We start from the raw sequence: 22,463 nt of genomic DNA on the forward strand, positions 1-22,463 counted from the left end.
CGCACAGTTCAGAGAACTCAGTCAACCTCGCAAACCAAACGTCAATCGACTTGAAGTCCTCATTTCCGCAATGATGGAGCAGACCTCAAGTCGTACGTACCGTCGACAGAAGCGTAAGATGGCCTGCAGGTATTGCAATACTCGCCACATTCGATGCAAGACCCCAGAGGACGCCGACCCGAATGACAAGCCCGCTGGCCGAACCCGCCAGCGTCGGTGTCAAGCTTGCTTAGATGCCAACGAGGAGTGCGAGCTCGAAAAGCCCACAAATGCAAAGTAGGGACATTTCTTGCCCAGCCCCCATCATCAGAAAATGCAATGCGCAAGTGCTAAGACTCGGGTATTTCAGTGGTTCTTCCAGATCGCTCAAAGCCCGTCAGGCGGAGACGCGCAAAACAAACCCACGACAGTCTTCCGCGATTCCGGAACTGTCGCCCACACGACCAACAGATCAGCAAACGGACTCCAGTCCGCAGAACGATGCTTCCAGGCTGCCAAGAGTGGACTCGGCTCACGCGCCCTCCGCCAGCAGGAACCTGGCCCACGAAGGCTCAGAGATGCTTCTGGTCCGGCTGACGGACATACGAGACAACGATCAAGTTGAACCCCGTACCAAAGTGACCAACAAGGTCGTTTATTTCGGGGACGAGTCCATTTGGTTTTATAGCCTTCGAGAGGCTCGGAACAGCAAGTCCAGATGTTCTGTAAGTCCACAGTCTTTTAGCGCACAATCGGTGGACAGGAACATCCACTATAAGGTGCCTCAGACACTAGATGATCAGCCTCGAGATGTGCCGGAGGACGATGCTGGCCTAAAGCAAGAAGAAATCCATTTACTCCAGCATAAAGGGGCATTTTCTCTGCCGCCTCTGGGCATCCAGAGGGGACTTCTTGACGCATACTTTTCATGGCTTCATCCTCTACAGCCGATCATCGACAAACAACAATTCCTTTGTGTCTTCAACTCAGGTCAGGCACCCATAATTCTCCTCCAAGCACTGTTATTTGCCGGCACAACCTGCTGTGACGAGAGTGTCATCTTGAAATATTGGCCAAGTCGCCGATCTGCTCAAGCTGCTCTATACAAGCGGACCAAGGCTCTTTACGACGCCGACCAGGAACAGAATCGTGTCACCATTGTTCAAGTTCTGTTCTTGATGTGTTTCTGGTGGGGCAGTCCTACGGACAACAAAGACTTTAGTCACTGGCTGGCGGCATCCATACATCTGGCGCAAGTGATGGGCATGCATCGATCGTATGAGCACATCCACAGTTTGACGATGAATTCAAAACTAAATCCTGAACAGAACAAAACACTCTCAGCTGTCCATCAAAGATCGAAAACTCTGGAAACGGATCTGGTGGACCTTATATGTAGGCACAAGCCAAGCACCGCCACTGCGTTCATGACACCTCAGTCGTTGACGTACACAGGTCCGGGATCATTTCGACGCTGCATCAGTCGGCCGTCCAATGATGATCGACGACGACGATTGCGATGTTGAACCGTTGCGCGAGACTGATTTCGAACACGGAGAAGACGAGAAGCCGCCACTCGGAGCGGGTCACTGCATTGAAATGACGAAATTGGCCGCTCTGAGTATGCGTTCAACTCTCTTGCCAAAAGCGAATTGGGCTGATCTCAATAGTTGGTCGAGCAGTTCGAGCCGTCCGCGACGGGCAAAAGAATAAAGACCTGGCCGACTCTTGGAAAACGATCGACAACGACCTTTCCGGGTGGGAAAAGCAGCTACCGGAGCAGTTCCGGTACCACGAGGGAGAGCGCAGTCCACAATTGAAGTTGTTTGCATCCATGCTCACGTTGGGCCTGCAGTATGTGGGATCCGCTGCATCATACCTCTATGAAACCCCTAACCCTCTCACTAACGAATGTGCCAGTTTTTGCAGGATTATACTGCACCGAAAAATCTTCTTGGACTCGAAACCTAAAGCCGATTCCATCTCCATGGCCCCAGCATCTGCGAACGCTGTGACACGAGTCGTCGAGGAGCTAGTCACCGAAGGTCTCCTACCGCGTACACAAGTACATTTGTATGTTGAAAGACGCTGTGTGCAGTGCTTCTGTGCATCTCTTTGCACCCGCTGACATTTGATCGTTCTAGGATAGCAGTTATTTTCGCCTCTTTTACAATCCACGTTATTTCTATGGAACAGAGTCTAGGGGCACGAAGGCGAGTGTTGCAACACAGAGCCGAGCTCTGTCTCTTAGGACTGGGCGAATTTCGTGACTATTGGCCTTTTGTGGATTGGATGTACCGTCTGTTCAGTAATTTGTTGCCCAGGCTGGGGCTTGAAGACGGTTCATCTGAGGCATCCGACAACAGGGAGCTGTGGAACAACCAGCCTCGCCCGGAAAATATGATTCTGCAGGATGACCTGATGGACAGCACCCCCGAGGTTCCTCACGATAATCAGCCGACGATATCTCTACCCATGTTCGACCAGAATGCAAACTCGACGGCCGATGTCCAGCCAGAATTTGGCGCTCGGCAGCAGTTCATGTCCGGCATGTTTACATCGGAGAACTTTTTGGATCCTTTTATGCCTCTTGACAATCTCGAATGGTATGATTCGAACACGGCGAGTTTAGCCTACCTGGGCGGAAGCGGAAATACCATGCAATGGACTGGCGATCCACCATCAGCGGCGGAAAAAACATCGCTCTCCTGAGTAGATCATTATGTCTTGGCTAATCCATTGAAGAGACTTCGTTCCCACGCCCCAGGCTTACTTGTGCTCTACCCTTAGGACCAACCTAGATCAGGTGAAAGCGATACAGCATCCCACTGTAACCCCTGAACAGAGCCTTACCAGTAGAGCCAGAGTTCTAGGTCAAAGGTACGTTTTGTGGCACATTCAAATAGGTATATAGTGTAATAGGGCTGATGAAGCTGTGGGTTGGCAAGGCTGCCGTTTCCCTGTACGGAGTACATGTGTACGGAAACAATCTAGCGTTCTGATCGGTGGAGCTTTAGCGCAAGGCTGCCGCTCCTTTCCTTTTGTTTTGCCTGTAGCTTTCGACAGTTCATAGAGAGGACAGACAATACACACAACTCAGCGGCAGACATCCTTTGAGATGTAGTGTATTTGAGTGTGAGAGAGGCAGTGCCTGCCGCCGCAGAGAGGTATATCTGTTGGCCATGAAGCCTCATCCCAGTTCCAATAGCTATAAATTCAAGATGTTCACTTCATCAGTGAATATCGCGAAGCCGAGAACATGGCTACGGAAACATCTGATACCACGTGTTGCCCACGAGGCGACATTCCATCCTGATTGACTGGGCCTCTTTGCGCGCGCGCATGTTCCGTTCTCATCGTGTCACGGTTTCTCAGCAGAGAAGTTATCCCTTTCATTTTTCCACATACCAAGCCAGGTCATTCGCCTTCTGCAACTCATACTGCAGGAATCCGTTGCCCAGAAATCGAAATCGGTTCTTGGTTCTCGGCTCAATGTCGAAATCTTCCGGGCGCAGATCTTGAATGAGCCGCTTGAAAAGCAAGGCACTTCCCGCAAACGTCGCCGTCACTCGCCCGTCGATCGTGTTGTTCTTGTACCAGCTCCGACACGCCCCGGTCCAGGTCAGTATCTGGTGGATCTGGTCGGAGTAGACGATGAAATCATCCACGACGCTCTGCTTGGGGACGACCGCATTGATGTCTTCCGACGCAATCTTCCTCATCCATTTGATCATGTACTCGGCACTCCACCCCAGACTTTCCATCAAGGAGCCGTGGCCGATCAGTGCGTTCGGACCGGTGAACATGAAGTAGTTGGGCATGTCGGGCGAGGCGAGCGATAAGTATGATGAGGGTTCCTTGGCCCATTTGTCTGCAAGACTCACTTTGCCACGGCCAACAACAGGGTATTGAGGACGATACGAGACATCGAATCCGGTGGCGCAAACCACTTTTTGGGAGTGGCTTTGATTAGCTTGCTGATGACTCGGGGGGGTTGCGCGTGGAGTCAAGCGATCCTGCCGGACATTGAAAAGGAAACTTACCGACATCGACCTTGTAAACCTGACCATCAGTTGTGTGAACGCTGTCGGCATCAATCTTGGTGATGGGACTTTGAGTGACTCCAACATTCTCACGCAAGAAAGCTTCAAGGTATCCCTCTCCGGGAGTAATTCTTCGACACCCTAGCTCCCATTTTGGAATGAGCTTTTCGCACAGTTCGGGATTGTTCTCCAACTTGGCCGCCATTTCTTGTCGGGCAAGATCATAAATCTGCTTGTTGAGTTCCGAATTCTTGACGAACTGTGGTTTGTTTATTAGTCCGTCGTTAAGTACCGAGTACCCGGGCTGTGGTTGATGACTATACGTACCATCTTAAAACCGTCGTTGATACTGTGAATGATCTTCTTCCGGTATTGATGATGCTTCTGAGGGTCTTGGAGGAAAGCTCGTTTTTCCTCCTCCGTGTACTCCGGATTATACGCCGGGTCGTCTTTGCCCAGGAGCGATGCAGGGCTCATGGTGCTGACCACCCAGGTTGGGCCCCGTTGAAAACTCGTCACTTTCGTCCCTGGTAGCTTAGCCAACTGAGGCAGAATTTGAATCCCAGAGGAACCATTACCGATCACGGCGATGCGCTTGTTGCTGTAGTCGTAATCGTGGTCCCAGCTGGCCGAATGGACCTTTTTGCCCCGAAAGTCTTGCAATCCAGGAATCAACGGCCAATTCCAGGTGCTGGGGGAAACTGATCAGCCTTGCCCTTTCCACTTTCCACGCGACGGCGAACCCATTTTGGATGGATCAAGGGTGCCGGTAGCTTACTTTAAAAACCCCTGGGCTGAGATCAGGATGTCGGCATAGTCTTCGATGACCGTGTTGTTATGCTCGACCATGACCCGCCACTGGCCGCGATCTTCTTGCCAGTACGCACCGGTGACACGATGGTTGTATTTGATATCACGCTCCAGATTCCATTTCTGAGCCGTTTTCTTCATATACGCCCAAATTTCTGGGCCAGTCGAGAAGAAGCGACTCCAGCCAGGATTAGGGTCGAACGGAAATGCCTTTTGCTTGTTAGCCGTTTGCCATATGCACCCTTTTCAGCTCCTTTGGTGGTTCGAGAACCGTACATACATAGATGTGTGAAGGGACATCGCAGACCACTCCTGGGTAGGTATTCACCAGCCAAGTTCCTCCTAGTTCGGACCTCGCTTCATAGATGGTGTGATCAATCACATCGCTCAAGTCGCTGTGTTGATGCTGCAACTTGTGGGCCAGAGTGAGCCCCGAATACCCAGCACCAATTGTCACCACCCGAAGCTTTCGGGATGTGTATGCTGGTACATCGTTCAAACCGGTGCTCACTTCTTCTAAATGCTGGGCATCGCCAGCATGTGCACTAGGGTCAGGAGTTGTGTCGGTTGAGATATCGACGGCATTGGCAACACCATTGGTCGCGCCATTGGTCAAGCCATCGACGATGCGTTTGGCGGCATATGTTCGGTGAGTGTTTACCTCACTAGAGCCCGCCATGGCGATATATCTGACGGGCGTTTTTGAACAACAGTGGGATTGTATCACGACAAAGATACAGATAGCACGTTGGCAACGATTGAGAAAGTGGCATCGGCTTTAGAGATAAACCCTCCCCCAAACTCGTCCCATGTTTGACATTCACACACAGCCTTGCCAACGGCTGAGCCAAAGAATGCGATGCGGACATCAGCCCGTCAGTCCTGCCTCGGAGTCGAGTCTCGAACTCGCCAAACGGTAAAATCGTGTGTTTTGCTCGAGAGTGGCGTGTTTCAACTCGGTCCAGCTCGCAACATGATTTCGGCGAAATCGGCCAACCACTGCAGTTACTCAACGCTTGTTTGCCCTAGTAGGAGAGAGTGGTAGGGTAGAAGCCATCTTGAAGTTGGTTTCGAGCTGAGGCTCTTCATCGCCGAAAATCGATCGTCCAGACTTTGGTCTGGACAGGTCCCTAGCACATTCTACGCTCCGGGGAGTGCGGCGAGAGCTCATGACGCCAGGGGTGTCAATTAGAGATAACGGTCTTGGGACAATTCTGTTGGAAGTGGTCAACTATTGTCAACTCGTTCTGCAATTCCCAGGACCATATAGAGGCTGCATTGGTTCCGTTAAGGTTAGATCTCAAGCATTTGAAAAGCTCACCACCGGCGGCGCATAGTCCCAACCGGCCATGGGTTCCATCAGCGAAAATCTCGAATACGATGCCGTCCTCATCGGCGCCGGTTTCGGGGGCTATACTATGCTTCCCAAGCTGCGTAATCTGGGGCTTCGCGCAAAGATTTTCGAGCGAGGTTCGGGATCTGGAGGTGTCTGGTCAGTCCCTTCTGCCGAGGAGATGAGAAAACGATGGTCCCCTTGACTGACACGTAACGTATTGCAGGCATTGGAATCAGTGTAAGTGGACAGATCCTAGTAGTGGATCAGACCCAACAGCGAGCTGATCATGGGTCTAGACCCTGGTGCTCGCGTTGATAGCGACTCGCCGGCTTATCAGTTCTTCGACAAGGAGATTTGGGAGGATTTCGCCTTCTCCGAACGCTTTCCTGGATTCCGCGAGCTGCAGAAATACTTCCAACACGTCGAGAACAAGTGGGACCTACGAAAGGACATCGAGTATCACAAAAATGTCATCTATGCGTTCTGGGACTCAGACAGTCGACGATGGAGGGTGCGTTGTTCGGACGGAACCGAAACAAAATGTCAATGGTTGTTCGCAAACGTGGGCTTTGCGGCCAAAGAGTCAGTCACCGGCTCTCTCTGAATCTCCTCTTCCTCTTCACTCTGCAGCACGACTAAGGAAGAGACAGGTATATGCCGGATCTCAAAGGCTCTGCCGATTTTCAAGGCGAGATGTATCACACGGCACATTGGCCGCACCATGAAGTCAGTCTTCGAGACAGAAGAATTGCCGTCATTGGAACAGGAGCGAGTGGCATTCAGGTGATTCAAGAGGCGGGAAAGGTCTGCAAGCATCTCACAGTGTGTCAACGCACGCCCAATTTCTGGTAAGGTGCTGTCTCTATCTCGTCGGATGCAGTCTGACACATGGCACTGATTAGCCTCCCCATGCAACAGCGTGGCCTAGATGCCAGAGAAGAGCAGAAAAAGAAAGATGACGGGACTTACGAAGCCGCTTTCAAAGCGTGCGAGAAGACCGATGCCGGTGTTCCATACCAAAACAACGGACGCAAGACCTTCGACGACACGAGTGAACAGCGTGAAGCCTTCTGGAACTCTCTCATCCAAGACGGCGGCTTCAAATTCTGGGTCGCCGGCTATGCGGACATGAATGTCGACCAGAAAGCCAACGACGCCGCCTACGACTTTTGGCGGCGCATGGTACTGAAACGCATCAAAGATCCGGAGAAGGCCCGGCTATTGGCACCGGAGGTCCCACCGCATCCGTTCGGTGCGAAGCGTCCATCCCTGGAGCAGGACTATTTCGAGGTCGTCAGCCAGGAGAACGTGGACATCCTCGATTTGAACGAGTTCCCCATCGAAGAGATCAACGCCACGGGCATTCGTACCGCGGCAGGGCAGGTCGATGTCGACCTGATCGTTCTGGCAACGGGGTTTGATGGTTTGACGGGCGGTTTCATGGATATCGACCTTCGGGGCGTGGACGGACAGACCCTCAAGCAGCACTGGAGCGACGGAGTCAAGACTTCGGTGGGCGTGGCCGTGCCCGGGTTTCCGAACATGTTCTTTCTCTTCGGACCGCAAGCACCGTCGACATTTTCGTATGGAGGTCCCTGTTGTTGCTCCTAGGTACTTCCATCGTCAGCTAACATTTGATCTCCAGCAATGGTCCATCTTGTATCCAATTCCAAGGCCGATGGTTCGAAAAGCTGATCAAACGAGCGCTGGCCGAGGGCATGGAAACCATCGAGGCGACAGAAGAATCGGCCAATGACTGGGTTCGAAAGATTCGCGAGAGGTGGGAGGCAACGCTTCTCCCCCAGGGCAAGATAAGTCTACTCTTTCCTGGTGATATCTCCGTTCCGTTGCTGACGTCTCTCCACAGCTGGTGGACCGGTGCCAATATCCCGGGCAAGAAAGTGCAACCTCTCAGTTGGGTAGGGGGTCTGCCCTCATACATGCAAATGCTGGATGAGACGTTGGACAACAATTACCAGGGCTGGATCGTAGGACGCGAGGAGGCATCTAAGCATGGCAGTGTGTTGGAGAGATAAAGCATGCTTTATTTTCTGGCCGGTGCGTTCTTTGGTCCCCTTTGAAGCTCCAGTCTCAGGTGAAGCGATGTGCTCAATGGAATGGAGCTCACATTGAAGACATCACACGAGTCCGACCAGAGTCTCAATTGCGAAGGAAAATGAGACCATGTAGATGGAACTCTAAACATTTAATTCTAGGCGATACTAGGTCTTTCAAGACACTCCCCCTCATGTGTTGCACGCTCGGACCCAAGCACCGTCGACCGGCAGTTCTACTCCACTGACATAACTTGCCCGTTCACTTACCAACCACACCGCCGCTTCCGCCACTTCTTCTGGGTTACCCATCCGTCTAAATGGGATGAGATTGACGAGTTTGTGGTAATCTGCACCGGCTGCCTTGGCCTGTGCCACGAGAGGTGTGTCGATGAAACCGGGGCAGATGGCGTTGACTCGAATCCCATCTGTCGCATAAGCCACCGCATCCGTCCTTGTTAGCCCCAAGACCCCGGCTTTCGAGGCAGGATAAGCTCCGGCCGTTGGGTGAGCCGTGATGCCGAAGATACTGCTGATGTTCACAATGGCACCTCGCTGGGTAGGTATTGCTTCGGAGTGATTGCGAGTTTTGAGCGTGGCGGGTTGCTTGAGGAACTGGCGGATCTGCGCCCGTTCGCACAACCACAATCCTCGAAGGTTGACGTTGATGACTCGATCGAATGCTTCCGTCTCCATTTCGTGCGTCCGTAGCCGGGGTTTACTGGTCACGCCCGCACTATTGATACAATAGTGAATGGCTCCAAATTTAGAAACCCCGGCTTCCACCATCTGCTCGACGTCGGGTTCTTTGCTCATATCACCACGGAAGAGAACCGTTTCCACCGTCGTGTCGATGTCTTTCAGTTCCTGCGAGACCTGCTCGAGGCCATCTTGAGTCAAATCCGAGAGTACGAGCCTCGTACATCCTTCGGCGACGAGAATTTTCGCACAGGCTCGCCCGATTCCCGAGGCAGCTCCTGTGACAAGGCCGACGCTTTTGTTCCGGTCAGTACCAATGCTTTGTTTCGTGTAGACTAGGCCGCGTCCTTACCCTGTCATCAACATGGGTGCCATTACTGCGACACGACGTGTTGAACAAGGCGCTGATCAACGGAGACAGAGTGTCGTATGTAGGAGAGCGATCAACAAGGAGGCCGCGATAGCCAGGAAGCAACTGTAAACCAGTTCAAGGTTGTTGAATGCCTCGGGCTGTCTCTGGTAGAGTATTACAAAGGGTACTTTAAGTCCCGTACCTTGTACTCCGCACAGGGGCGTGCCGAGGTGCTTAAGCGGAGATATGAGGCACTAGTGCTAAACAGGACTAGTGCGTTACCCGGCATACCTGCCTGATGTGACACCGAGTCACAAACACGGCAATCACTGCATGATAATTTTCACTTCTTCACCACAATTTGTCCGGACCAACAATCTCGAGGTCGTTTATTATGAGGTACCTATATCTTTCAGTAATGTTTCGTGGTGACCTTTCACCGTGAAACCCAACCCTACAGTACTGTCAGTGGCATGAATCCCATTGTACGAGTACGTAGCTGGGAGGTGTCAATCCGAGTCACAAGACACCGGCCAGAGTGAAATTGGTGGTCGATCGTTTCGCCGAATTTGGCTCGACACAATCAGGTGAGCCAAAAAATGCCGGACCCGCACTTGGACGACCGTGAATCCAGTTTCACAGGGTTCAAGTGTGTTCAGGAGACCCTTGGGGGCTAACCTGCATGTTTCCCCGTGGATGCCCCGACTTGCCCATGCGGAAAAGTCTCCAAGTGTCAATACTAGGTACTTTCGCCGGAGATCCCGGATCAGCCTCGAATTTGGACCACCAGAGCTCTTTGGTCGTCTCTTGACCGTCGACGCAGAGACCTAGACCTCGGCGAACGTCACTGACCATCCAGTCCGGATGCTGATCCATTTCGGTCGTCCAAGGAAGGCTCTTGTCGCTCATTACTCTCGTTAGCACGTAACCAAGACCTTGCGTTGTTCTACGCGCAGGCATGGATTAGCGATAGCAGTGGCAGCCGGATTTCAACTTGAGACGCTCTTCTCTCAGCCTCACTTCCAAGCCTTTTGAAGGCGAGTCCATATTGCAATCAAAAACTACACTGGCCTTAACTTGCATTGCTGTATTTGCTGTGTTGGTACTTGGAATCATGACAGGACGCTTTCGCGATAAAGTGATATTCGTCACTGGGGGCACTTCTGGTCTCGGAGCACAAACATGCGAGCTCTTCTTAAATGAAGGCGCAATTGTCTTCGTCACGGACCTACAGGTACTGTCTCATCGTGCATTCAGATGTTCAGCATCCATTGGGATCAGATCAGGCTTACCCCAAGATCGTTCCAGTTCGCACCCAGACAGCGGTTGCTGGCAAGCTGCTGACGAGACTTGATCGAACAGGAACGGAACGCATCGCAGCGCTTTGGTCGAAATGCCCATTTCCACCAGTGCGACGTCTCGGGTTGGTAACCTCGTACCTAGCATTCTCACCATTCTCGACACTCTTATGGGCTCGTGGCTGGGTCTTTACACCACCACTCCTATGTGTGGATCATCGAACTTCCCATTGACAGATGTAATTCCATCAGATCCAGTGTCTTGCTTCGCCGCCGTTGATGCATGCATGCAAAAGCTTGGAAGGATCGACGTCCTGTTCCACAATGGTGCCATTCTGAGTCCGATAGTTCCCGTGGTCGACCACGACATTGACGTTTTCAACAAAGTCATCATGACCAATCTTTGTGGTGCGTTTTACCTGGCCAAAGCCGTAATCCCCCACATGAAATTGGTGGGAAAGGGAGTGATCGTCAATACTGCCAGTATTTCCGGCATTGGAGGAGATTACGGTCTTTCTTCCTACAATGCGGCCAAAGGAGGATTGATCAATCTCACGCGGACGATCGCCATGGACCATGCAAGAGACGGAATTCGTGCCGTGACCGTCTGTCCTGGGTTTATGGATACTCCCATGTCCGAAGGAACACTGCAAAACGAGAAGCTCCGGGAAGAATTGTTTGAGAGCATACCGATGAATCGCGCGGGGCATCCAATGGAGGTGGCTCAGTTGGTTCTGTTCCTTGCTTCCGATGAAGCATCTTATATCACTGGACATCGTAAGGAACCCCACCAAGAATTTGTCCTCATTCCGTTCTCTGCTGACCACATGCAGCTTTTGTTGTAGATGGAGGATGGATTGCTCGCAACCCCAGTCCAAACTGGTGTAAGTACATTGGAGGCACTGTGAAATGATCTCTCGTGTGCGACGAGGAACACGTGGTGGTTTCGCTCAGGATCCCAATGTCGGTAATGGCCCATGCTATCCCTCAGCTTGTTGAACTGGATTGTAGACGTGTTAGATGAATTGCATCCGGCCATGAAGTGATCCGAACCCCCGCTATCGAATGTGACCCGTTGACATCAGTGATGGCTTATCCTGCGCCTCGAGATCCAGTCCCCCGAAAAAAGAGAAGGTTACACTTTTCTCCCCTTGTAACATTCGTGCTTTGACTGGTGATCTGGGGCGGAACTGAAGGACGAGGACACATGCTGTCAAATTCGCCGAAAGGCAATGGCACTACTTCGTACTCTTGCCCCTGGGCCCTCATCATCTCCACATTTCCAGATCCCGTGCAATCACTATTGAGATTGAGGCTGCCAAAGCCTGATCTTGATGGAGATTGTAATTCTGCAAGTGCTCTTTCTTATACCTAGTATCTGGGAGGTCGTGATTCCATCGATACATCCATTATCTCAGGTATCATGTCGGGCGCAACGAGCAAGATGTACCAAGGACGCTCAGAAGGGATTTTCCACGGATTGCCTGTTCTAGATCCCGCTTTGAAGGGTCTGAGAGCCATCGTCGTGGGCGCAAGCGGTCAATCTGGCCAACCCGTGGTTGATGTGCTCAGTGCCAATCCGAATCGATGGGAGAAAGTCTACGCGTTGTCAAGGAGGCCGCCAACCACAGATGCGGAGAGCGTCGAACATGTACCGGTGGATCTGCTGTGGGAGCCTGAGAAGGTCGCCAGTATCTTACGCAAACACAAAGTCCAAGCGTACGTTGCTCCAGGTGAAAAGCTGGAGATCGCCCGGGAGCAGACATTGACCGTTTCTGACATTTCCTCTTCTCCAGGGATTATGTTTTCTACTTTGGCTATGTACAAGTTGCGAGGCTAGATACTGAGTCGGAAGTATTTGGTCATCCCGATCACTTGGCCGAAATCAACGGTGAGACAATCGGTCTGGGTGGTACGGTCGACAAATCGTCTCACTCGCTGATCGCGCATCGTGTATACAGGACGGCTCTTTGAGAATTTCCTTCTCGCCTTGGATCAAGCCAATGTTCAACCCAAACGTATCGTCCTCCAGACCGGAGGCAAGAATTATGGTGTTCACCAAGGCCCCGTCAATGTACCACTTACCGAGGGCGCGGCGAGGGTGGAACTGGGACCCAACTTCTACTACACTCAGGAAGATTTACTGGCGAAGTACATTACGACACACCCTGGAGCGAGCTGCAATGTCACCATGCCGCAATGGATCCTGGCAGCCGTCGCCGGGACCGACATGACCATCTTCTACCCGCTGGCAGTATACGCTTCCATTCAGCGAAAGCTCCTCCAACCTCTGAAATATCCCGGTGACCTGACATCCTGGGACAACAACCATCCCATTTCCTCCGGATTCATCCTCGGGACATTTTATGAGTGGCTGGTCGTGACCGAAGGTACCGCAGGCGAGTCTTTCAACATCACTGACGGATCGGAATTTACGTTTGGGAAACTCTGGCCCATACTGGCCTCGTGGTTTGGCTTGGATTGGATGTCGCCTAAAGAAAATGGCAGCTACCACGAGGTAGAGCTGCCATTCGTGCCCCGGGGGTACATCTACCTATCCATCATCTCCGGCGTTTCTCGGACTGTGCTGATCATGAATGCGACGACAGATACGGTCCCAAAGGCAAGCTTCGGTCCACATTCAACTTCATCGAGTGGGCAAAGGAGCCGGCAACTCGACAAGCTTGGGTCGAATTGAAAGAAGAACACCAGCTCAACACCGACCCACTGCAGAACCCGGAGAAAACATTTGCGTTCCTGCAGTTTGCGCTCGAGCTCACTTGGTCCTGGCAGACTAGGTAATGACCCTTTCTTTTCGACATCTGGCCTCTCTGGCCAGCTGAAGAAGAGGCAATGCTAACCCGATGCTGATAGTATGAGCAAAGCTCGCAAGTTTGGCTGGCACGGGTACGTGGATTCGATCGAGTCGATACACTCGGTCTTCCAGAAATTCACGGATATGAAAATGATCCCGCCTTTCTGAAGTAGAGGCTGGTGGTATTGGGCAATCATTTCACCTCTCATATGCAGGAATGACGGGATGGGTTCCTATTGGGAGTTGTTGTTTGGGCTTATATCAGATCTTGTAAAGTACTAGTACCTGGTACCTGGTACATGGCCACTGGTTGGAGCATAAGACCACTGGCCGGTGACTCTGCGCAAATTCATCAAAGATCGTGAGTCGTCGTGTCTGAGTTTGACGGTTTGGAAATCGAGGAGAACTGGCTTCTGTTTCTGCACCAGCTCAAAGTCATTACTGTCCGTTTATGCCATGGAAAGGCATCTCCCGGGAAGCCCCTCGGCCTTGGGTAAGTCGCCCATTTTCGCCGGGACACTCAAGCTTCGCCGAATCGTGCGTCGGCACGACTGAAGAACTTCACCAGGCTTGTGCGTGTCAGAAACATCAGGTCCATCGAGTGATCTTGATATAAAGAAATCTCACAATGGAAGCTGTGCAATGTACACCTTTCCTTGGAGCCGATATTGGATCGTCGTGACATGATTCGATACCTCCCGCAAGCCACGCATTGTTGACGGACGAACGCACGAGAACAGCAAATCGATCAACATGAGACGCGTCCTTTTAACTGGTGGTTCGGGCTTCATCGCTGCACATGTACTGGACTATCTCATCCAAAGAGGCTACAGTGTGGTGACGACGGTGCGGTCCACGTCCAAGGCTGAGAAGATCAGAGCCGCATACCCCAAGATCGGTAAGGACCGACTGGACTTTGCGATTGTGGAAGACATCGCGCAAGACAATGCCTTTGACGACGCCGTTGTGTCAAACCCGCCCTTCGAAGCGGTGATTCATACGGCCAGTCCATTTCACTTCAACGTGACCGACGTTCAACGAGATCTCCTGGATCCGGCAATCAAAGGCACAACGGGCATTCTCAAATCCATCATCCAAAAAGCACCCACGGTTAAGCAAGTCGTCATTACTTCGTCCTTTGCCTCGGTCGTCAACCCTTTCCAAGGCTCGTGGCCAGGGCACACCTACACCGAACAAGATTGGAATCCCATCACTCTCGAGCAGGCCTCGGAAAACGTGGCCAACGGCTACCGGGCCAGTAAGACATTCGCCGAGAAAGCTGCGTGGGAATTCTTGCAGCAAGAAAACCCCTCCTTCTCGTTAACGACTCTCTGTCCACCGCAAGTATTGGGACCCGTGATCAGCCACCTCAGCAGCCTCGACAATCTCAACACCAGCAACCAAGTCATCCGCGATCTGGTCCAGGGGAAATTCAAAGCCAAGATCCCGCCCAACCCCACCTTTACGTGGGTCGACGTGCGTGACCTCGCCCTCTGCCATGTCCTGGCACTGGAGAAGGCCGGAGCGGCAAATGAGCGCTTTCTGGTTACTGCGGGCTATTTCTGCAATGCGGAGCTGGTGGACATCGTTCGGGAGCATCACGTTCAATCAGGAGATCGACTGCCTGCCGAGGGAAGTGATGGCGGTGGATATCCAGAAGGCGGGTTCTACAAGGTCGATAATTCCAAAGTCGTCAAGATCCTGGGAGTATCGTGGAGGAACCTGTCAGACACGGTGATGGACACGGTCAAGTCACTGCAAAACTTCCAAACGTAACAGGACGTAGGCAGGTCACCGGAGAGATATATACATTCTCTCTGGGAGCAGAGGGTGCACCCTGACTCGTGAAGTACCTACTACCAGGTAGTATTGCGATTACTTGACCAAATGCCCTGGACCAATTCAACAGTACCGTATGCCCCATTAGATCTTGCTTGCCTGCATGATAATTACTGTATTCTCCAAATCTCCTTTCCGACTGACTGTAACAGGATCATTGACAAAGTCTCACGAAGTCTGCTATAGTGCAACGGCTTTACAGACTGGCTCACCAGAAGGCCAGAAGACGGCCAGAAGGAGACCCTCTGGTAGTCTCGCTCAAGCAACCTCCACATGTCAGGCGCAATAGTACCTTGGATGAAGCAATCTGTCGGCTCGCCTCAAAAGCTACAAATCACAAGGCTACATCCCTTCCTCCACAGCCCCGGTTGTGGCCGGATCCTAGGGACTCGTGACACAAATTGGCCGGGAACTGAGGAGGAACAATGTTCGCCGCCGTCGGGTCCGATCGACAAAGGGTTGGTGGCTCTTCGCGACATACAGAAACCACAATGTAGAAAGGGGGAACCGGCTGATGCGCCACCTTTTTTCTCGACGCCCACACGTTCCCTGTTCAGAGCGTCTCCCACGCCAGACGATCCACAGTTGAGCAGCCGACGACAAGTTTACAGACTGATGGCAACATCCGGCCCACCGGAATCTGGAACAAGAGAAGAAAGCCTTCCCGTCATCCCCTTTTGGCTTCAGCAATTTCGGCGAATGTTGTGCATTGCCTCCTCAGGGCATCCATACGAGGTACCTCGTACTCTACAAGTCTGTCCGTGTCAATGTACGCTACAAGTGGAGGACGGAATGAGCTCGCACCCGGCCGGGGAATCTTCCCTATTCTCCATCATACGTCCCCGTTCCCCAGAATTCCCCCTTGCTGGATAGACTCTGACCATCGAATGGGCATCGATTTCCCCACGATTGACGTTAGCGTCTACTTATGGTAACCTCTCCTCGAGGTATCGCGTCCCGCCAAATCAGATACACCTACTACTTAAATCCAGCACTCCTTGGTCTACCACGAGTTCCTCTGTTGACCTGTATCGTCGGTACAGGCCCTCGTATTGCTGGCTTGTTCACCACGTCTCAAATCAGTCTGACAATATGGCCGACGAAAAGATGGAAGCTCAGAAGGTGGAACACGTCCCGGTCCCTGAGCAATTCTTCCAGGGTATGTTGCTCCAGAGCTTCTCGTTGACATGCTCATGTTTCCTGGCTGATGTTTACCATGACTACCGTATCAGCTGAGCCTGCCTGGTCCAAATACATACCCGGGGGATATTCGCGGTCAAGATGCCTGAAACTCTCGGGTATGCCCATGGTGGTCTGCATTCTGGTCCTCGCCGGGACGTGTCTGCTTTTTTTCGGCTATGACGCTGCTGTGATGAGTCTGGTCAATATCAATCCAGACTATCTGGAGCACATGGACTCCGCCGGAGGAACCTCACACGATGCGGCACGAATCGGTGGCATTGTGAGCTTCTGGTTTCTCGGCTTTCTCGTCGGTAGGGACCCTCCTCTAAGATCCAACACTCACCCGCGTGGGATCCTGAAATATACTGACAATCGTCACTGCATAGGTGCCCTCATGGCTGGTGGCTACGCCGACAAGGTTGGGCGACTCAAATCCATTCAACTCGGCTGCGTCTGGGGCATCTTTGGCGCGTGTCTCCTGGCTTCGGCTGAGAATTTCTCCTGGATGGTCTGTGGACGCATCATCAGCGGAATCGGGTGCGGCCACCTCAACACCATCGCGCCGATCTGGACGTCCGAGCTTGCAGACTACAACTTGCGAGGCGCGTACGTGTCTGTGCAGTTTACCATGTGTGTTGCGGGGGCGACGATGTAAGCCCCGGAAAAAAATGTCACTGAATCGAAAGGGTGATACTTACTGATATTGATCAGGACATACTGGATGGAATATGCCGCGCTCAAGACGCAGTCTCTTCAATTTGCCTGGCGGTTCCCACAGGCCTTCCAAATGGTATTTTTGCTCTTCATCGTCGTCGTCGCCAATTTCCTGCCCGAGACGCCCCGTTATTTGGCCAAGACAGGCCGAGTGGAAGAGGCTCGAGAGATCCTCGGTCGTTGCCGCCTTCGGCCTTCCGCACAGGCGATTGAGCAAGAGTTGGCGGAGATCCAGGAGGCCATCCGGATCGAGGCGACATCCTCGGCTCATGGATTCATTTCCATGATCTGGAAAAAGGATGCTCTCCATACCCGTCGCCGCGTCGGCCTCGCCATGGGGATTCAAGCGATGGAGAAGCTCTGTGGCCCGGACGCCATCGCAGCCTATGGACCCATCATCTTCGGTCTCAGTGGATGTGAGTACCTCGCACCTTATTTCACGTCGAATACATGACCCAAGTGACTGACCGGATTGTTACTGCCTGGGCTTTTAGTCAAGGGCAATCTGCCAATGCTGCTGGCCGGGTTCAACTTCATCTCCTATACCTGCAGCGTGCCGATCGGCATGTACTTTGTCGAAAGAGCCGGACGAAGGAAACTCATGTTGATTGGTCTGTTGGTCATGGGTGGCTCTCTGCTCATCGCAGGCCCCCTGGCCAGAGAGGCCATCAACACGCCCGAAACCGACATGACCAAGAAAAGGGCATATGGTGCCGCGGTGGTGGCCTTTGTCTTTCTGTACACCTGTGGCTTCGGCAGTACATGGATCACTTGCTGGTAAGTCCAACTCGGTCCTCTGCTCCCTTGCGCCCCCGACCACTGGGCTCGGCGCACTTTCGACTACTAGTACCAGTCCGAGTCCGATTTTGCTTACATTCCTTTGTCAAATAGCTGGGTCTACCCGACCGAGGTGTTTCCTCTGGCCACACGAGCCAAGGGCGTCTCGTTGTCCATGGTGTCATTTGCCGCCTTTGGCGCCATCATCAACGAGGTGATCCCCTATGTCATCAGCGCCGTGGGATGGTGGGTCTTCATCATGTTCGCCGTCATGAACTTCCTCCAACTCATCCCCGTGTGGCTGTTCTACGTCGAGACGGCCGATCGGCACCTCGAGGATCTGGACATTCTCTTTGCGAGTGACAGTCCCTTGGCCTATCGGATGGAACGCGAATTCGCCGAAAAGAAGCGTGCACTTGGCTTCCACCCAGATGCAAATGCACCACCGGAGATTGTGCACACCGCTTGAGGTGCTGGTGTGGCGGCCAGCCAGCCAGGAGTACGACCTTCACTTCCTGGCAAGACACCGACGACACCAAAAGTCGAGGGACCAAGGTCTTCTACAACGATTGGGCACCCGTCAGCCTCGTTGACTCTGGTGTCGGTACACGGAAACACAGAACAGGGGCTGCACATTGAACACTCAATCCACAGTCCCGGCGTGCCACTGTCAGGCGCGAGAAGGCGGTAGAGACGCATTCAAAGGGCATGGCCAATACCTAGTACTCTCGAATATGAGACCCGCGGCATGTATGTACCGGTACCTGATACGAGGTACTTTGCGGGAGTAGAATTGTAATACATACAATGATTTGCCCCGAAATGGAAAATCGCTGATGGTTCCTCCGGGTCCGCGTTGTGCCAGCTCCAAGGAACTGGAAGCGTTCACCCACTGCTCACTGTCAAATGCAAAATGACGTCTAGATGCTCGAGCGGTCCAGCACAGAGGCATCCGAGTCTGTCGTCTCGGATATCTAAACAAGGGCTCGGGCTCAGGTTGGTCCAATTCGGCGAAAAAGGAGAAAGGTAATTGTATATCTCTTGCATGACAATTACGAACCAACTGCGAGAGAGTCATGATTCTCTATGGAACAAACTTAGTCGACTTGACTGATACCTGCCTGGACTTTTCAACTCAGATTCATCCTAGGGGTGAGTCCGGCGTATAATTCTTGCCTCTGAATGACCATGACTTGTACCCCTCGCGCGATATCTCACAGTTCCGATCCTGTAGAGCGCCGGGTGCTGAGACAGGACGACGAGGACATGGAGATCCCACCAGAGGGATGGGCAGGTGTGGTAGTGCGTGTGAAATCGTCACCATCTGTTGGAAGCTGCAACTACAACCAGAAGAACTTACAGAGACGGGGTGTGACAGAAAAATGAAGGTCCCGATTTCTTTGTTTCCGGGGAGAAGGTTCCAATTCCCAGCATCGGTCGGTCGAACTACTGAGTCCACAGTGTCTGTGCCATCTTCGATGACGGATATTGATAGCGATGTTTGCCAGGGCCTTTTGAAGTTCTCATCAAGCTCAATGTTGGGGCTCAAAGCTGGTGACTGGGCTGGTTTCCCCGGGGGAGGCGCTGGTACCGGAGTTCATGGTGTTCAGCTGGCATGTGCCATGGGCATAAGACTCGTGGTACTGGATACAGGAGAGGATCGCCAAACGCTGGCACTCAGTCTTGGTGCTGAGGAGTTTGTTGACTTTCTGAAGGAGCGAGACCCGGTCAAGGGGATCTTGGAAATCACCGATGGAGGTGCTCACGGGGTGTTTGTCAGTGGTATGGACTGTGAGAGAATCTACAACACCTTTCGCATCCCGCTGACTTTGGCAGCTGTACAATCCTATCCGGTCTCGCTTGATTATCTCGGCTCACGTCGCGGCGGCGTGGTCATGTGGTACGTAAGACGTTGCGCAACTCTCACCTCTCACCTCTCACCGCTCGAGAAGAAGCGAAGAACAAGGTATTGACTAGGACCAGTGTTGGGCTTCCCCCGAAGGGCAGCTACCACATCGACGCAGCCCCCGCCCGGCTTTGGTTGAGAAACCAGTCAATCAAGGGCATGTTATCGAGCGGTCGCGTTGATCTAGCCGAGACATTGAAATTTGCGAGACGAGGTGAGGCACGAAAGAAGGACGGGCGAAGCCCCTGTAATTGTGCTGATTCTTGGTGACAGGAAAGCTCCAACTGGAGCCGACGGTGGTTGGGAGGAGCAAGTTCAATGAAGCTGTTCAAAAGCTAAAGAACGGACGAGTCGTAGGGTAAGTACCGTGATTCGACACGCGCACAAGTGTGTTGTCGCCCACTAATGTGGATGGGTGAAGGCGAATGGTTGTAGACTTCAATCTGCCCTGATCGTGGAGGGATCGAGGTAGGGTCGACTCCTCCAAAAGTCAACGGTCGAAGCAATGTTTGAAGCATCGTAACAGATACGAAGAGGGAGCCCATCGAGCTGCCTCGGTTTTGCTGCTGTCATAAACCTCCTACACTCCCAATAAGCAAGTGTGGGTGGTTTGATGGACCGGAAATCACTCTTTCCCCCTTTCTAGTTCCCATCTCTCCAATCTTCCCACACACATTTCGCCGAATGCTCTTCCACGATGAGGATTTCTGAGCAATGGCTCAATTGCGGACAGAAGCCAAGTCAAATCTACCTCAGCTACTTGAAGCCTCTGTCAGTTTGGCGTGGGCGCTCCCAGTCCCCATCCTCTCCCCATCCTCCTGCTCAGACACGACGACCACAAACCCCTTTTCTTTTAAACGTCAATTCCTGATTCCTGGTGGTGGAAGACTCTACCTAGTATGGACCTCCGCACAATATGTTCCAGATACGCACTCTGCATAAGCGTGCAGAAGTTTGAACAGCTGCCAAATTACGTTCACAATGACGTCCTTTACGACTCGAAGCCACCCATGACCGCCCACGAATTTGGCCAAATGCTTGATGGTCTGATTCGTGACTGGGTCGATTTCCGTCTTGACGTGGACATGTTGGTTGTGGAGCCGAGTGGCGCCTCGTCGCATCTAAATGGCATGGTTTCTGCAAGATTCAGACTGAGCCATGAAACCCCAAGCGAAAAAGCGGCAGAGGGCCGTGTGGTCTTCTACGAACACGTATTTTTCAATTTCCAGGAAGGCAAGATCGCCCAGGAGGAGACAAATGCTAGAGTGAAGCTTTTCCATATTTGCGAGCCTCGTTGCTCAATCCTACCTTATATATCCAACTTTGGCGGTCAGATTCTGTGACTGAACGAACCAAGCGCCGGATTCTAGATTGGAGCACAGCACCTGCTAGACTCTCTCACGCACACATCTCAACGTCGATGCAAATCGATTTTCGGAGACCGGGGCGCATATCTGTCCGCCTTGTTTGGGCATAACGATTTGATCTTCCTCGACGTGTGCACCTAACTGGTAGCCATCCGCTTCAGCGAAAGCCTATTCGTCCTCGAGCGTCCGCTGCCGACGCATGGCTGCCGGATGGTGTGAGCTCTCAGCGCTGGGGGACACGCGGTGTGAGAGGCGAGAGGCGAGAGAATCGACCGCCCGCCCACACTGCAACGGACCGGGCTGGAGAAGAACCATGCGAGAATCTCGGAGCAGGTAGACCAGGACTTGGGATCGTTTGGGAAAGGGAGGGGGGGTCCCCCATTTTGTACGGTGCGAGGAAACATAAAGGTCCGAAGAAAGGAAGAGTCGAACGCGAGAGGACGCCGGTGTGGGCCACGGATTCCCATGGCGGCGGCGGCGGCGGCGCGCATATTGAATCAGCAGACGGGTACAGATTGAGCAGTCTATGATGTGCTCAGTGTACGAAATGCATGAGATAAGTGAGAGGACGCTGGACGACCTATTCTCCTACTGCGCCTAAGAACCTGGTAGCGCTTGGGCCAGCCATGGCCCGATGTGTATGCGATGAATTGAACTTCAGAAACCCCGTTGCTACCTCTATCTTGAATGGATCATGAAACTGTAATCGACACTTCGGCACAACACTCGCATTTTCTAGTCGACTCACAATATCGCCTCTAGCTCTCCACCTCCGGGCTCTGGACGCCGGAAGTGGCCGACTGAATGCTTACTGTCGCTGTCAATTTTAGGTGCTTTATCGAATCGCCACTGTCCTCGCGAAAGCGATGTCATCTTGTTGGAAGTATAAGTTGACCGGGATCTGCTTTCGATGCCCGCATGCGTGGTAGATGTCCAATGGCGGTTGTGCTTGACTTGCGACAAGCATTCCAGCTCTCGACGACTTCCCACAGGGGCAGCAAACCACTGCATGAGACCGCTCACACCACCGCAAAATGGGTCGAACCGAAGGAGGACTGGTTTCGCACCGCTGCGGGGAGCTCCCGGACACTCTGATCCCTGCCTCTTCGAGAGACCCAGTCTGCGCTCAACAAGAAAGGTACGCGCCAGCTTCGCATTGGATGAATGCGATCAAGCAACTGTGTGGAATCGAGGGCCGTCCCGTAGTTGACATCGCCGTCAACCTAACCGTCCAGAGAAGTACCGGCCACTCATCAGCGGAAGCCTGCAGGGTCCTTTGAACCAATGACTCC

At 52.7% G+C, this 22,463-nt stretch overlaps 10 protein-coding genes across 10 annotated transcripts; 8 read left to right on the forward strand and 2 right to left on the reverse strand.

Moving 5' to 3' along the window:
* Positions 1-269: 269 nt before the first annotated feature.
* On the forward strand, positions 270-2,691 carry G647_08954 (uncharacterized protein; the record flags this gene model as incomplete). Its single annotated transcript, XM_008733259.1, has 6 exons — positions 270-1,255; positions 1,308-1,374; positions 1,435-1,648; positions 1,695-1,833; positions 1,900-2,052; positions 2,124-2,691. The coding sequence occupies 6 exons, from the start codon at positions 270-272 to the stop codon at positions 2,689-2,691; spliced, it is 2,127 nt and encodes a 708-aa protein (XP_008731481.1).
* A 680-nt stretch (positions 2,692-3,371) lies between these two features.
* G647_08955 (uncharacterized protein) lies at positions 3,372-5,511 on the reverse strand (the record flags this gene model as incomplete). The annotated part of the gene is made up of 5 exons (XM_008733260.1): positions 3,372-3,928; positions 4,023-4,281; positions 4,350-4,713; positions 4,801-5,042; positions 5,113-5,511. The coding sequence occupies 5 exons, from the start codon at positions 5,509-5,511 to the stop codon at positions 3,372-3,374; spliced, it is 1,821 nt and encodes a 606-aa protein (XP_008731482.1).
* Positions 5,512-6,181: 670 nt separating this feature from the next.
* On the forward strand, positions 6,182-8,204 carry G647_08956 (uncharacterized protein; the record flags this gene model as incomplete). The annotated part of the gene is made up of 5 exons (XM_008733261.1): positions 6,182-6,328; positions 6,449-6,750; positions 6,819-7,016; positions 7,071-7,751; positions 7,814-8,204. The coding sequence occupies 5 exons, from the start codon at positions 6,182-6,184 to the stop codon at positions 8,202-8,204; spliced, it is 1,719 nt and encodes a 572-aa protein (XP_008731483.1).
* A 210-nt stretch (positions 8,205-8,414) lies between these two features.
* G647_08957 (uncharacterized protein) lies at positions 8,415-9,296 on the reverse strand (the record flags this gene model as incomplete). Its single annotated transcript, XM_008733262.1, has 2 exons — positions 8,415-9,216; positions 9,274-9,296. 2 exons carry the CDS (start codon positions 9,294-9,296, stop codon positions 8,415-8,417), a joined length of 825 nt encoding a protein of 274 aa, XP_008731484.1.
* A 1,370-nt stretch (positions 9,297-10,666) lies between these two features.
* Positions 10,667-11,416, forward strand: G647_08958 (uncharacterized protein; the record flags this gene model as incomplete). Its single annotated transcript, XM_008733263.1, has 1 exon — positions 10,667-11,416. One exon carries the CDS (start codon positions 10,667-10,669, stop codon positions 11,414-11,416), a length of 750 nt encoding a protein of 249 aa, XP_008731485.1.
* A 578-nt stretch (positions 11,417-11,994) lies between these two features.
* Positions 11,995-13,554, forward strand: G647_08959 (uncharacterized protein; the record flags this gene model as incomplete). Its single annotated transcript, XM_008733264.1, has 5 exons — positions 11,995-12,290; positions 12,368-12,462; positions 12,533-13,115; positions 13,181-13,369; positions 13,446-13,554. 5 exons carry the CDS (start codon positions 11,995-11,997, stop codon positions 13,552-13,554), a joined length of 1,272 nt encoding a protein of 423 aa, XP_008731486.1.
* Positions 13,555-14,139: 585 nt separating this feature from the next.
* On the forward strand, positions 14,140-15,162 carry G647_08960 (uncharacterized protein; the record flags this gene model as incomplete). The annotated part of the gene is made up of 1 exon (XM_008733265.1): positions 14,140-15,162. The coding sequence occupies one exon, from the start codon at positions 14,140-14,142 to the stop codon at positions 15,160-15,162; it is 1,023 nt and encodes a 340-aa protein (XP_008731487.1).
* A 1,155-nt stretch (positions 15,163-16,317) lies between these two features.
* Positions 16,318-18,367, forward strand: G647_08961 (uncharacterized protein; the record flags this gene model as incomplete). The annotated part of the gene is made up of 6 exons (XM_008733266.1): positions 16,318-16,384; positions 16,458-16,718; positions 16,794-17,058; positions 17,119-17,537; positions 17,616-17,898; positions 18,013-18,367. The coding sequence occupies 6 exons, from the start codon at positions 16,318-16,320 to the stop codon at positions 18,365-18,367; spliced, it is 1,650 nt and encodes a 549-aa protein (XP_008731488.1).
* Positions 18,368-19,433: 1,066 nt separating this feature from the next.
* G647_08962 (uncharacterized protein) lies at positions 19,434-20,256 on the forward strand (the record flags this gene model as incomplete). Its single annotated transcript, XM_008733267.1, has 5 exons — positions 19,434-19,680; positions 19,735-19,798; positions 19,882-20,018; positions 20,078-20,162; positions 20,226-20,256. The coding sequence occupies 5 exons, from the start codon at positions 19,434-19,436 to the stop codon at positions 20,254-20,256; spliced, it is 564 nt and encodes a 187-aa protein (XP_008731489.1).
* Positions 20,257-20,703: 447 nt separating this feature from the next.
* Positions 20,704-21,147, forward strand: G647_08963 (uncharacterized protein; the record flags this gene model as incomplete). Its single annotated transcript, XM_008733268.1, has 1 exon — positions 20,704-21,147. One exon carries the CDS (start codon positions 20,704-20,706, stop codon positions 21,145-21,147), a length of 444 nt encoding a protein of 147 aa, XP_008731490.1.
* Positions 21,148-22,463: the final 1,316 nt, after the last annotated feature.

Source organism: Cladophialophora carrionii (assembly GCF_000365165.1).
Source record: "Cladophialophora carrionii CBS 160.54 unplaced genomic scaffold supercont1.8, whole genome shotgun sequence".
NCBI classification, from domain to species: Eukaryota; Fungi; Ascomycota; class Eurotiomycetes; order Chaetothyriales; family Herpotrichiellaceae; genus Cladophialophora; species Cladophialophora carrionii.